This window comes from Felis catus, chromosome A3 (genome assembly GCF_018350175.1).
Source record: "Felis catus isolate Fca126 chromosome A3, F.catus_Fca126_mat1.0, whole genome shotgun sequence".
In the NCBI taxonomy this organism is placed as follows: Eukaryota; Metazoa; Chordata; class Mammalia; order Carnivora; family Felidae; genus Felis; species Felis catus.
In genome coordinates, this window is record NC_058370.1 from 55358528 (window position 1) to 55373857 (window position 15330).

The 15330-nt window shown below is 37.8% G+C and overlaps 1 protein-coding gene across 1 annotated transcript in view; it reads right to left on the minus strand.

Annotated features, from left to right (window-relative positions):
• MRPS9 (mitochondrial ribosomal protein S9) overlaps positions 1-15330 on the minus strand; it is a 65912-nt gene that overhangs the window by 21920 nt on the left and 28662 nt on the right. Inside the window, exons 3-4 of the mRNA XM_006930030.5 lie at positions 11528-11590; positions 11412-11442 (exon numbers count right to left, since the gene is read on the minus strand). Of these exons, the coding sequence (XP_006930092.1) occupies positions 11412-11442; positions 11528-11590 (94 nt within the window). The remainder of the gene's footprint in view (positions 1-11411; positions 11443-11527; positions 11591-15330) is intronic.

Genomic DNA, 15330 nt, shown 5'->3' on the forward strand with positions numbered 1-15330 from the left:
AACGCTTATATCTGGTAACATATTCCTATATATTTCACCATGAGAATTTCTAGAACTTGTTTTAAATAAACACATATAAATAGCCCAAATCTTCTTGTTAGAACAAAAACATTTAAGTTTGGCTGTAAATACAGTACGCCCCCATATTCCTTAAAAGGAAAATGGATAAAGTCAATGACATCGTACATTCAGGACATTAGGAAAAAGCACACTATAACAAAGGAAAACACTAAATGGATTTTTCCATGCCGCATTATTTGTTCCAACTCTGTGGTGACATACCTCTGAGAGTTTAAACGTCTAAAACAGAAGGGGCCCCTGAAGGTGTTATGTGTAATTCCTTTTGAAATACAGATGGTCATTCACATCTAATAAACACCAAATAAACTGAGGAATGGAGTCACTGCACTACATAAACTAAACCTAACTCCACATCCTTTGCCCTTATTTCTACTGAGTTGTTTCTTGGTTAACCATTTGTGGGAACACCAACATGTTAAAGGTACACTCCTTTGTCCACTACATAAGTTGAAAACTCTTTTCTCCCAATCTGTCACCCACCTTTTAATTTGGTTTACAGGTCTTTCATAACCAGTAAGTTTAAAATGTATATATATGTGTGTGTGTCTATAGCATGTGTATATATAGCATGTGTGAAACATAGCACGTGTGACACAGTCACTTCCTCCATGGCACCATTTCTTGACTGTTTTTCACTATCACCTCTACTAAGAAGTCTTGTTAGACATTTCCTGCTCTAAATGCCTCTGTCTCCATGAAATTTCAATACCACAAATACACCGCATATTTGTTGATGTACATGGTGGCCCTCTGGAGGGCCATAAACATTGTAACAGCTCAGACTTTTCTCACCTCCTATGCACCCTTTTATGCCACCTCAGGGACAACATCACTCCTATTGAGCGAGCATGCTTCAAGACTGGCTTCCTAAAAACTATTTTCCTATATTTTCTTCTGGAATTTTTATTTTTTTCATGTGCAGAAATTTCACCTTTATGAAATTTGTGTTCGTGAGGCAGAAATCCAAGTTATTACTTTGTCCAGCAAAGAGTCATTATCCCATTAATCTTCTGATACTATGCTTTGTTGAAATACCACCTGTACAATAAGTAGGATATTTTTGTCTTCTGAGGATAGCTGACATTACACATAGGCCACTTTAAGTGAACATATGTAAAATGAAGACCAAAATTTCTAATAAATTATGAAGGAAAGTCTTGATAGGGATTTCAGCTTGAAAAAGAAAACCAAATTCTTATTTGCCAATGGCTATGGATGAATTAAATACTTCTCCCACATCATTTTCATAGACTTCATGAAATCCTGCATATCTTCCAAGATTTAGAACTTTACTCTGCAATCCGTTTTCACTGTATCGTTAAAGCATTCAAGTCAGAATGTGCCCTAGAAAGATAAAACTCACGGCTGCAGATACAACTCTACTGTAAAACTTGGAGGGGTTTCTGAATTGGGTCTCACTTCATGAGTGTGAGTGCTTGAGTATGTATGTGCGTGCATGTATATATATTTGATTTCATGATATTTCATTCAATCTAAAGATGTCCCAGATTTTAAGATGCCCTATCCTGTATGTTCTATAAAGAGAGAAGGAAAAAAAAGCTGATCATCATAGTTTACGTTAATTGTAAAATGAGTCCCGTTGTCAAAGATCTTAAAATTGAAAAACTGTCTTAGAATTCACATCAACAAGCATGCTGACGCTGCGTCCTCTAATCTGGTCCACTGGTCTGTCTGTCGGAATACTGCACCACTACCCCACATGATTCAAAGAAGCTTTTGCTGCATTTTGATAGCTGGTAGGGTAAGTTTCCTTCATTATTCTTATTTCTTTTTAAACACTTCTCGCTGCTTCTTGCACATTTACTCTTTCGAATAAAGTTTCTGAGTTTCCCCCAAAAGTCCTACCAGGACTCTGATGAAAATTACGCTAATTAATACTTTGAAAAGAAGCAACCTTGCAATCTTTCCTTACAGGAACATGAAGTCTTTCTTCTCAGCTATTCAGATTTTCACTTATGATCTTGAAGCTGCATAATTTTCAACATAAATCTCTTGCATGTTTTTGTTAACTTGTGTCTGTGTTTAAGTTTCTGTTGTTCTGGACACTGCCCCCTCCCTCACTTAACTATGTTTTCTATAAAATTAACTTTACACAATATACTCTCCTTTCACTATTTCCTTAGTAGACTTTTTGGTTTAGAATATCTCACAGCAACAGTGAGAGGAAGGTAGAGATTTCCCATATACTATCTTTGCGCCCACCTATGCATAGCCACCTTCATTATAAACATCCCCCCCCCCCCCCCCACAGTGTGGTATCCTTGTTACAAGTGAACGTACTCTGTCTGGCCATAGTTTACACTAGGTTCATTCTTGGTGTTGTATACTCAGTGGGGTCTGGATCCACCAGTATAATATCATAGAGTAGTTTCAATGCCCTAAAAATCCTCTGTGCTCCACATACTCCCCTCAATCCCCGGGAGCCACTGACCTTTTCACGGTCTCCATAGTTCAGCCTTTTCCAGAATGTCCTATACTTAGAATCATACAGTAGGTAGCCTTTTCAGTCTGGCTTCTTTCACTCAGTAATTTGCATTTAAGTCTCCTCAAGGCTTGACAGCACCTTTCTTTTCAAAAGTGCTGAATAATATTCCGTTGTCTGTACCTACCACAGTTTAATTATCCATACACATACCAAAGGACATCTCGGTTACTTCCGAGTTTGGGCAATTACAAATAAAGCTGCTTTAAACATCTGTATGCAGGTTTTTGTGTGGTCTTAAGTTTTCAAGCCCTCTGGATAAATACCAAGGAATACAACTGCTGGGATCACAGGGGAAGAGGATGCTTAATTTTGTAAGAACCTGCCAAACTATATCTTTCAGGGTGGCTGTCCCATTTTTGCATTTCCACCAGCGAAGAATGAGAGCTCCTGCTGCTCAACATCCTTGGCATAATTTGATAATGTCAGTGTTCTGGGTTTTGGCCATTCTAAAAGGTGTGTAGTGGTATCTTAGGGTTGCTTTAATTTGCATTTCGCTGATGCAAAGCATCTTTTTATACGCTTATGTGCCACGCATAGATCTTCTGTGGTATCTACTAAGAACTTAGGCTCATATTTAAATTGGGTCATCAACAGTAAGAAATTACTGTTGAGTTGAAGAGTTCTCTGTGTATTTTAGGTAACTGTCCTTTATCAGATAGGTCTTTTCCAAATATTTTCTACAACCTCTTTGTGGCTTTTCATTCTCTTGACAGTGTCTTTCTCACAGCAGACTATTTTAATTTTAATGGAATCCAGCTTATCCTTTGGTGTTGTATATAAAAAGCCATGGCCAAACCCAAGGTCTTCTAGGATATTAATTACTGATTCAATTTTCTTAACTGACATAGGCTTATTCAAAGTGTCTACTTCCGGAGTAAGTTTTGGCAGATTGTATTTTTCAAGGAATTGGGTCCGTTTCACATAGATAATCCAGTTTGTAGGTATGGAGCTGTTCATAGTATTCCTTGATTATCCTTTGAATGTCCTGGTATCTGTAGTGGTATCCTCTCTTTCAGTTGTGGTATTTGTAATCTGTATCCTCGCTCCTTTCTTTTAGTTAGCCTGATTAGAGGCTCATCGATTTTACTGATAACATAAAACGGATGTATACAATCTATGATCAAAGAACCAGCTTTTGTTGATTTTCTCCACTGATTTCCTGTGTTCAACTTCAATGACTCCTGCTGTAATTTTTATCATTCTTTTTCCTTTACTTACTTTGGATTTAATTTGCTCTTTGTCTAGTTTCCTAAGATGGAAACTTAGATAAGTGATTTTAGATCTTCTTTTCTAACATATGCATTCGATGCTATGAATTTCCCTCTGAACATTTCTTTTACTCACTCCTCTCATACAGATTAAATATTAGAATTCTCTTGCCAGAGGCAAGGTTAAAGTTTACAGCTCTGGACTCTCTCAGTATATGTATGTTATGTGTGTGTGTGTGTGTGTGTGTGTGTGTGTGTATGTGTATACACACACACACACACACACACACACACACACATACATACATATACACACACCTACTGAAATAGAACTGTCTGCATGGTTTTTTTAAAAACATGAGTGATATTAAGCTGTATTTACCCTACATACTTGCTATAGACTCTTTGTCTTCCCCTGCCCCCCCAAATTCATGTTGGAACCTAATCCTCAATGTGCTGGTATTTCAGTGTGGGGCTTTTGGGAGGTAATCAGGTCATAAGGGCAAAGCCCTCATAAATAGAATGAGGAGTGCCCTCACAGAAAGAACCCCAGAGATCCCTGGTCCTTTCACCATGTGAGGACATAGGGAAAGACAGTCGTCTATGAACCAGGAAGCAGGCCTTCACTAGAGTGAGATTTTGGATTTCCCAGCTTCTAGAACTGGGAGAAATAAATTTCTGTGATTTGTAAGCCACCTGGTATGTGGTAGCCTGAATGGACTAAGACAATCCTACAGCATTTTCACTTGCTTTTCTCACCCAACAGTGTGTCTTATCTGTACTAACACAACTAGAACTACCTCTCTCGATCATCAGCATATTACTCCACAGTAGGATTCTCTGACAGTTTAGTTAGCTATACTAAATTGGTGAACATTTAGTTTCTAGTTTTTTGCCGACACGTAATACTTACAGCTTCCAATCTGATAAGGGATAATGGTTTCTTCTCATTGTTTTATAGAGCATGGTTTCTGATCTGATAGTTTCCTATGTTTACTGGTTGCTTGTATTTTCATTAATGAATCGCCTATTTTTCTCTTAAGCTTTTTTTAACTTTAACAGTACTTATTCTAGATAACAGACCTCTGTCTTGTTTCAAATTTTCTCTAGTTTGTTGCTTGCTTTTTTTTCTTTTTTTTTTTTTAAGTTTATTTATTTTGAGGGGGTGGGGAGGAGCAAAAAGAGAGGAAGAGAGAGAATCCCAAGCAGGCTCCATGCTGTCAGGGCAGAACCCGATGTGGGGCTCGATCTAATAAACCGTGAGGTCATGACCTGAGCCCAAATCAAGAGTCTGACACTTAACTGAGCCACCTAGGCACTCTAGTTGCTTTTTAAATTTATAGTGTCTTTTTTCCAATTCAGAAGTTCTGAATTTTAAAATAGTTTATTGATCTCTCTCCTTTGCTTTTCTTGTGACTTACTGGTATAATCTTACCCATTATTTGATAGTTGTATGTTTATCCTTCAACTAGCCACTTTAATTCTATTCTAGAATCTAAATCTCTTAATTCATAATGAACTTTTTAAGTCTTGACCCAATTCTGTCATCTTATGGATACAATTTTTTTTTAATTCCGTTGAGTGGATTAAGAAATAGGACACTTCTGTCCACAGAAATGCAGACACCTATTTCCATCTATTTTTTAAAGACTGCTACAAAGTTAAAACAGAAAATGAGAATAATCCAAATGTTCAGCTCAAGAAATTTTGTGTCTATGAGCCCTCTTTGAAGAATCTACTAGAAAATGAACTCCATTCAACCAAGAGATGACAAAGGAAACTGTAGCAAAAGGAGTTATGGGCAGCTTTTAATAATTTAATTATAGATGCAAGATTAGAACAAAGATGAGTAAGAGGTATACAGAATAAAATGTTACCCAAACCAAAGGCAAAACAGAAGGAAAGGGGGAAATGCAACACTCTAAACTGAATTAAGTATCTTCAAACAAGCATTTGGGTTTACTGGAACATACCCTGAATCAAATCTTCGAAACATGGGATCATAATGGACAAAAAACTAAAAGAAATGAAACAATCAAAGAAGAAACAGAAGAAAAAGCTAAAATCATCAGAAATGTAGGGGCACCTGGGTGGCTCAGTCGGTTGAGCGTCCGACTTCGGCTCGGGTCATGATCTCACAGCTTGTGAGTTCAAGCCCCGTGTCAGGCTCTGTGCTGACAGCTCGGAGCCTGGAGCCTGCTTCGGATTCTGTGTCTCCCTCTCTCTCTCTGCCCCTAACCCACTCACATCCTGTCTCTCTCTCAAAAAATAAATAAAAATTAAAAAAAAAATTTAAATCATCAGAAATGTAGACTGACTTATATGTTACTCAAAGAAGAATTAGATTAAAATATAATAAAGGACATTGGGGGAAAAAGTAGAAAAACAAACAAGAAAATGAAAATGAGACAAAGGAAGAAGAGGAGTCAGACAGACAGACCACGACTGATGTGGGAAGCAACCAAAGAAGGAATAACATTTATATAATTGGAGACCCAAAGGACAAAAAGAAAAAATGGAACAGAACTAACATCTATAAAACTTTCTGGATGTAAAGGACCTGAATCTACATACTGAAAGAGCTCATCAGCAGCACAGTAAAGCTAACCTTTACCAGTCAATTCAATGACATACTTTCATAAAGTTACTAAACAAAGATAAGGAATCTCTAGGACCACCAGGGGAAGAGGTTAAATGACTCCTAAGGAAAGATAACTAGACTGATATGAGACTTCTCAAGAACAACAGCCAAAGCAAAGCAACAACAGAGAAGCACTTTCAAGAAACTCAAGAAAAGAAAGCGTGAACCAAAGATTTTTCCCTCCAGCCTCGCTGTGCTTAAGTATCAAGGCTATAGGAAAACAATTTAAACACATAAGAGCTCTAAAATTTTTGTATCTATGAGCCCTCTTTGAAGAATCGACTAGAAAACGAACTCCTTTCAATAAAGAGATGACAAAGGAAACTTTAGCAAAAGGAGTTATGGGCAGCCTTTAATAATTTAATTATAGATGGAAGATTAGAACAAAGATGAGTAAGAAGTATACAGAAGAAAAGTATTTAAAAAAATAGAATACACACAGACACATATTTTTGTATGTGTACACACAGACATGAATTTATCTGTAATGTTGCAATTCGGTGTTTTTAAAACAGCTCCTGTCCACCAAAATACATACAGGCAGAGAAAAAAAAATTGCAATTTATTTGTTACCAATGAGACCATCATGTTACTTATTAGATCATCCTTACGCTCCATCCCATACTGGTTTGTGTGGTTTTGACCACCTCGTCATCAACTGGCAGGATGCTCATATCATCTCTGCATGCTTAGCATTTCATCCTTCACCGATACTGCGGCATGTTTTTGTAACGGAGTATCATTTTCAAAAATTAGAATAATTGATAATTTGAATGTTTCCAATATTCAGATATTTAAATAATGATATTCTACTGTAAATCTAATGTAGTTTTTAAGTTTGTGGTTTTGTATTTTCTAAGTGGGCAGTCCTAACCTCTATAAATAATAATTGACTTATTCCTAATTTCGGTGCCTTTTTTAATCCTACTGCTTAAGCCTTTCAAAACAATACCGAGTACCAGGGGCAAGTGGAGACATACTTATTTCTGAACTTAAGGTAAAGGAATCCAATGATAGCTTTTTTTAATTTAATGTGTTTCTGTTTCTCAAACTGAGAAAGTTTCTGTTTAGTTCCAGTTTAAGAGTTTCATCAAAAAATAAATGCTGGGGGTGCCTGGGTGGCTCAGTCGGTTAAGCATCCCACTCTTGGTTTCAGTTCAGGTCACGACCTCACAGTGTGTGAGATCAAGCCTTGGGTCAGGCTCTGTGCTGACAGCAAGGAGCCTACTTGGGATTCTCTCCCTCTCTCTCTCTCTCCCCCCCTCCCCAGCTCATGCATGCACACATTCCTTCTCTGTCTCAAAATAAACATTAAAAAAAACCCAAAACGCTGAATTTTGTTAAATTACCTTTTTTTCATCTATGAAAATGTTTTTTCCCCTGACTCAAATAACACATTAATAAATTCCTAATATTAAGCCATCCTTATATTCCTGGGGATAAAAAGGTTCTGGCACATTTTTCATATAATGCTTTATTTGGTTTGCTATCATTTTATTTAGTGAGAACAAACTACAGGTATTTATGCGATTCATGTCTAGATCTAATAATTGTGTGAGCCTTTAAAGTGACTCTGCAAGCTTTCGTTCTTTTTTTCTGCTCTGCAACATGTTAAAAAGCTCAAGCTTTGGCCAAGGTATGACAGACCTCACGGACAGAAGCTCTGGGCTTTGCTCCTCTCTGACTACCTGTGACTTCTCTAGCTTTGAGTCTAACCAGTATTCTCCTGATTAGGACAATTTGGGGAATCATATTTTTCTTTAAACTACCTGTGTGAGCGTCAGTGGGGTGCGGCAGTGTTTTGGAGCAACGACTGCTGGGGCCTGTGCACATCCTGCCTCAGTCGCTTCCTAGCTGTGTGTCCTTGGTGTTTCAATTCCTTCGTCTGTAAGATGAGGAACACGATGGTATCTACTTAACAAGACTGTTGTGAGGATTAGGAGGACATACCTACAAAGCACTAAGAGCTGGGCCTGACTTGCTCTATGTTTCCATAAATACTGGTCATTTTTATTACTTAGGATACTCTTCAAATTAGAATAAAGCTACCCCAAAACAATCTTACACTTTAATAATACCCTCTGAATATTATTTAAAACTTTTAATACTGTCCTTTTATGTTTTCCTTTCTCCTTGACCAGACTTGCCAGAAGTTGATCAATTTTCAAAGAACCAGTTGGTTTTATTTATCCTACCTCTTCTTCCAAATTTCTTCATTCAATAGAGTTCTTTTCCTACATTCTTGAACTGAAGACTTAGTTCATTTACTTCTAGTCTTTCTTAATGTCTGCCAAATACATGTGTGCCTCTGTATAACACCTGCCCATATCCCGTTGGGTTTGCTATGAACCGTTCTCATTGTTCTACATTTCTAAATAATCTGTAATCTCAATTTGGATTTCTTCCTTAATCCAACAGTTTTATGGTTCTGTTGATTTTAAGACAGAAAATCTAATCTATATAAATTCTTGGAATTTGTTAGATTTTTCTCTATGACCTATATAATTCTATTAATATTCCATTAGCATCCATACAGAAAAATGTATTCTTTGTACTTGTATGTGTAGCTATAAAATCATGCTGTGTTATTCAAATTCTTTAGAGCCTTAGTTAACAGCTTTTGCTATGAACATTTCAATGCTAAATGCTTGGTACAAAAAGGTTCATGGTCGTCAAAACCACTTAATGGATATTAGATCCTATCAATATAAATTAACATTCTTGTCTCATCGAACCATTCCCCGACCTCCTTGAATTCCATTTCATCTAGTATTAGGTGCTATTCCTTGAGCCTGTCACCAATCTGGTATAGATCTTTGTTTTTTCCGATATTTTTATCACTTGCCTGTAACAGCAGAGCAGGATTTTTATGTTAACTCAATCTGGAAGCTTTCATCTTTTAATAAAGAGGTGGCACTTTCCAAACATCATAGTCTAGTCAAATCTAAATTTCCCTGGTATTTTTAAACATAAAAAAATCAGTTTGCCTATGTTTACAAAGTACAGCAAAACTGGTAGGTAGGTGGCAAAAGGAAATTTGCTAATTCTCAAGGAGTCCTGTTTAAATACAGTTAACTGCAGTGTAATAAAATCCTACTGCTACTGACACAGTTCCAAAATAACAAGCATTCTGCAGGGATCTCTAGAAGTTTCAGTGTTGCATTCCAAGTGATGTAATAACAAACTTTTAATACTGAGAAGCTGGTGAGATTTGAAAGAAACAGCCTCACAGGGGCGGATGCATAAGAGATGCAAAGAGTAGAGATACACAGAACAAAGAGAAGAAGACACGTAAGTGAGGAGCCTGTGAGGTTGACAAATAGACAAGCCACTAAAGATAAGAAAAAAAAAAAAATCAGTTACACATTTACAGAAACACTACTAGGTTTGGGTGTGTATGCCTTGTATATGCAGTTTTATTTCTAAAGTGAGCTGCATCTTTAAATTTGACCTGTACTTGTAACACAGCCTTCATGTATGATGTCTCCAAGAGCTATTAATTGAATTGGTGTTATAGTTTACAATCAACCATGTCAAAGAAATGAGAAAATATAAAAAGACAGAATGTATTTATAAAAAGACCCCTAATACTTGTAACGGGATTCAAAATACAAGTTCTCATTTCGAAGAGAGAAGGGAAGCAGCAGAATGAAAGAAGGCCTGGCTCTGCACACAGGTTAAGACTTAGCAGAAGTATCAAGGCAACGCAAATACATTTTTTATAGAAATATCTGCTCTCCTACCAATCTCTATTTAATCAGCTCTAATTAGATACTGAGTAATGAATGCTGCCTGCACATCGAGCATCTGCGGCTACTGGGCTCTTCTCTACCGGGCACATTTTTGCTGCCGAGTTACATGCTTACTAAGAGTCAGTCGTGTTCGTTCCCAAACCCGTTTATTACAATTGTACCTCCTTCTGTAGTTACCTGAGTTAAGTATTACATAAACGGATGAAATATGAGTGGAAACAGAAAAGACAGTTTTCGCATCTATGAAAATGAAGTTGAATGCTTTAGAAAAACTGAAAGGCAGGTTACCAAAAAACCAAGTTTGTCCATCTTCAGTGTGGTTACAGAAAAAGTCTGCAGAAGTGAAGAAATATTTTGCACTCAGATTTCTTGAAAAGTCTAAGTTCTGTGCTCCACCGTGAGGAAACCAAACCTAAAACACTTTGATGATACGTCAACGACAGCAGGGTTATGCCAGAGAAACAGGGAGAAACAGATACCTACTCAAAGAAAAATACCCTCTAGGGTTATAGGAAAAGATTGATGAATAAATGTAAATTTATAGCAAGTGTTTTTAAGAAGTGATTTCTGGCTTTAGTACTTTTTAAATTAACTGACAAGTACCACCAGTCCACACTGGGGAATAGGCTTTTAATGTAAATTAGACAACAGTAAATACATGATTTCCTGGTTTGTATGTCTTCTTCAAGATTTAATTTTACACATTTAAAAAATAAAGAGAAAAGCTTAAAAGAAGCCAGAGAAAACAGAGGGCCAGGCAAGAATGATGGCTAACTGCTCATCAGAAACAATGCAAGACAAAAGACAATGGAATTATATCAATAAAGTAAGGAAAGATCAAAAGGGGGGGAGGATCTATATTCAGTGAAAACATGCTTCCAAAATGAACAAAAATTTTAAATTTTCAAGTAAAAAAAAAACTGCATTAGGCTTCAGCAGATCTGTTCCACACTCTTCCTCAAAAAAGCATATAAGAATGCAAACGGATTAGTATGACATTAGTATAGGCACGAACTCTAACCTGACCTGATTGTAATATAACTCACTTTAAGAAAACAGTTTGTAAATTGCAGTCATTTCTCATTAGGTATAAAATATCACTGGCTGACTTCACGATGGCCATGACACAGGAGCGCATCTCCACCATGTGCGAGCGGCTGCAGATATGCAACGTAACACTGCAGTACAGGAAGAGCTGTTCATTCATTCTTGAGCCAACTTACCTCTCTGTTTTGGAAAAATCTGTTCAGGATGCTGTAAAATAAATTAAAGTGCATTAGATAAATTACTGTAACGTAGAAACCGAAGTGAAATTTTTAAAAAATATTAAGATAACTACCTTCATTATTGGCCTGGCTTGCTTCTCAAACAAACCACTTGGAAAAAGGTAAGCAATAGCTCTCTGAAAAGACACACAAAGGTTCATTAACAGTTAATATAAACACAAGTGACTGAGTGCTTATTACATGCCAGATTGCAAAGTAAGAGTTTCATACACATTATCTCATCTCATAATCTTTTCAATGGGATAGTAAAATCACCACATCCACATCCCCCCAAATAAAAATAATTTGTAACTATTAAACTGGTTATTAACAACTTTGAAACACGGAGGTGATACCGCAAACTTCTCTTTTTTGAAAGCAAACGAGAGGCACTCGTCTACAACCTCTGTGCTCAGGAGCACCCCTTCGAACTCCCCGCTGGCGGTGCAAATATCAAAGACTGAACACCGAAAAGAGCAGGCTCTAAGTCTCATCCACCGTGACAGCCCCGACGTTTTCTGACACTCTTTGAACTCTTCCTAGAAGTTGTGAGAGGCTTTTAAGCTACATTTTTTCCAGCCAAGTTCTCCTAAATGTCTGTTTCTCAATGGGGATGCTACTGGCATTTTGAGTGGGACAGTTCTGGTGCAGGCAGCCCTCCCCTTCCCCTGGACTGCAGGTCACTCAGCACGCCGGCCCTTCTCCACAACCTATGCCAGTAACATCCCCAGTGCCTGTGACAAATCTCACCCCCACGTTTCCAAATGCCCCTCGCCTCCCCGTACGCCACCACCTTGACAACTGCGTAAGCCATTCATTCCAGCGTCTTCTTCTCCAACACCGCTCCTCACAATGAAAAGCAAACCACATGCATTGTCATTTCTGTTGAAGGGTGTCGGATGAGAAGTCTGTGGCCTTGGATCTTATTAGCTCTGTATCTGAACTCTAAATGAACTGGCAGCTCATGGAAACACAGTGCTGCTCTTTTAGAGAGGCTGTTCTCACGATGGGCCTCTCTGCCCACCCTCACAGGAAATGTGCTAGACCAGATTCTGCCCCCGAAAGTAGGGGCCTGTAATTTGGGGCTTGTAAATTCCATTATATTAGGGAGCCCGCCTGTGACTCTGGGTCGAGCTTCATTCTCCCATTCGGCCTCTTGGCAATAAAACCGACACCGAAGACACTCTTAGATCAAACATCAGAGGGCTCATTTTGTGAACTTTTTTTCTTTCTAAAACCAGAGACTCCTCAGCCTTCCTTCTCTGAAGGAGAAAAGGTGGACTTTTTAATAAGTGATGTTGAGAGAACTGACTGCCATTTGGAAAATGATAAAAGTGGATGCAAACCCGACAGCATACACAAGAATAAACTTCAAATGAGTCAGACGGCTAAACACAGAGAATCAAATCAAACAAGTACTAGAAGAAAAAACATGGTGAATTCCTTTACAAGCTACACCCCCACAGGCAAAACCAACATACAGCTTATTCATGGATTTATAACAATAAAATATGAGAAACACTCAGCACCGCCCCCCCACCCCCCGCCAAGGTTGGTTGCATAAATGATGGCACACCCTTGCCATCAAGCACTCGAGCCATAAAAAAAAAAAAAAGACAGGTAAAAGCAAGATGCAAAAGAAATGTACTTAGAGTGTGACCTTTGGTGTAAGAAAAAGAAATAAGATAATACACACAGGAATGGGGGGGGGGATATACATCGGCTTCTTTCCACAGGGAAAAGTAAAGTGGAAACTAAAAAAAACCATCATCTATTAAGGGGTGGGCAGCAGCAGGTGAGGGGCACGGGGACGAGTCCTCTGAAGCGTGAATATGTCATATACATTAAAGACTAAAATTTTCAAAACAAACTCTAAAACTTAATGCAGACATAAACAAATAAACCTAACTTCTAATGACAAAAACAATTGCAAAGAAATCCCCAACTTTATTTGGAAGGCTTAGCGTCAGGAATATTAATACTAAAATTCTGAAATATTATGTGTATCTTACATAGCATAAAGTAAATACATATATTAATTTTACAGTGACCAAAATTTTACTGTAGAGGAGATACAAATATAAAAGAAATGTCAGTTTGAATGAGACAAATCAATACACACTCATGATCTTTAAAAAATATGATTTCCTACATTATTCCTCTAATATTTAAAAGATACTAGTTTTTAGTTGTGTCCCCTGAAAGCGCATAGAAGCAATGAAACTCTAGGAACAATGGGTGGCCCCTAGCATCCAGATCTTAGTTTCTAAATACAATTTCTTAGTACAAGGAACAGCCAGCGTATGGCAGAGAAATGGTTAGGCCTTAGGCAGGAAAAGTATAAAATAAGCCTGAGACACTTTCCTGTGCCAGAAAACAAGGAAGTGCTCAAAAAGACAGAGAAGCCAGCTTCAAGGAGCTCCCACTGGCCATACCTGGGACAACGCGAACATCAAAAAGAACAATGACTGTGCCTTGTAACATGCTCAATATGCACATGTTGAAGAGTGTGCTTGTGAACACACACACACACACACACACACACACACACAGGCTCACTGGCTTTCTCTTTTTTCCAGAGTTCTGAAGTAGGGGGCGAGGAGAAAAGGAAAGCCTCTGTATGAAAGAATACCAGTTAAATAAAAATAGAAGGAATGGCAGAAGTAGAAAATCATTGTTTTATAACTTTCAAGGTAATCACCAATTTCAGCCAAGGATCACCAGTGGATGCTAAAATCATTGGCTGAAAGGTTACTGGGGAATGGAATATTCAAATGAATCCAAAGTATCACCCTAGTATCACCTGGATTCAAATGAATCCAAAGTATTACCTGCCAGTTACAAGGCGGGGAAGAAGTTCCTTTTACAATAAAGAGGTCTAGCGGTACTAGTTTTAACCAAGGGATAAGATGTACAATCAATAAGTGGGACAAACTCACGATGTGCCTCCCGGTATGAGGGAACAAGAAGTACACAATATCATGGGAGAAGTATCTGTATATACTCTAAATCTAATCACAAGGAAGTAGAAAGCCAGAATGTGGGATAACTGTAGAAGACAAATGGTCTTGAGTTCTACAAAACTAGCTGGCTATAAAGGCATTTGGGAGAAAATTGAGAAAATTTAAGTATAGACTATATAATGCATGACATTATAAATTATTATAATTGCATTTAGGTACAATAGTGGTATTGTGGAAAAAATGGTATAAAGGTTGTATGTATTTAGCGGTACATGCTGAACCATTCAGGGGTTAAATGTTATATCTGCATTTTCAACGGCTTATTCAAAAAAAGCTTTAATGTACAGAGAGAAAGGGAATGTGGCAAAACATTAACTGGCAAATCTATGTGAAAAGTATACGTATATATGCATGTGCATGTTTGTATTCGTTGAATATTCAAATTTCCTGGAAATCTGAAAAATGTTAAAATAAAAAACTGAGGAAAATGTTAAAAATTAAACAATAAGCCAGATCTTTCCAAATCTAACCGGTGTCAGCAGGGCCACCAAGAGCCTACAGCACCTGTGGACCACCTAGACTTCAGGCCTGGTTCCCACAGTCGGACACAAGGCTGGTCAGACATCTTGGCCAAGGGGCTACTGACTCCAGGCCTGGGGGAGAGTATTAGCGGGGAGGACTAAAGGACAGCTCTTCAGCTGGGGGTGAGCGCTCCATAATTACAGGGGGGAAATCCAACCAACTTTCAAATTCGGTTCAAGCTGTTACTGGCATCATTTTCAAATATAAAACTTACCATTAACTTAGGAGTCCAGGAAGAGAATGAAAATGTAAAGAATTCCATCCCACAGCTGGATTTCTCATGAAAACTAAGACTCAGATAAGTCACGAGGAAGTTATTTGGCAGAACTTGA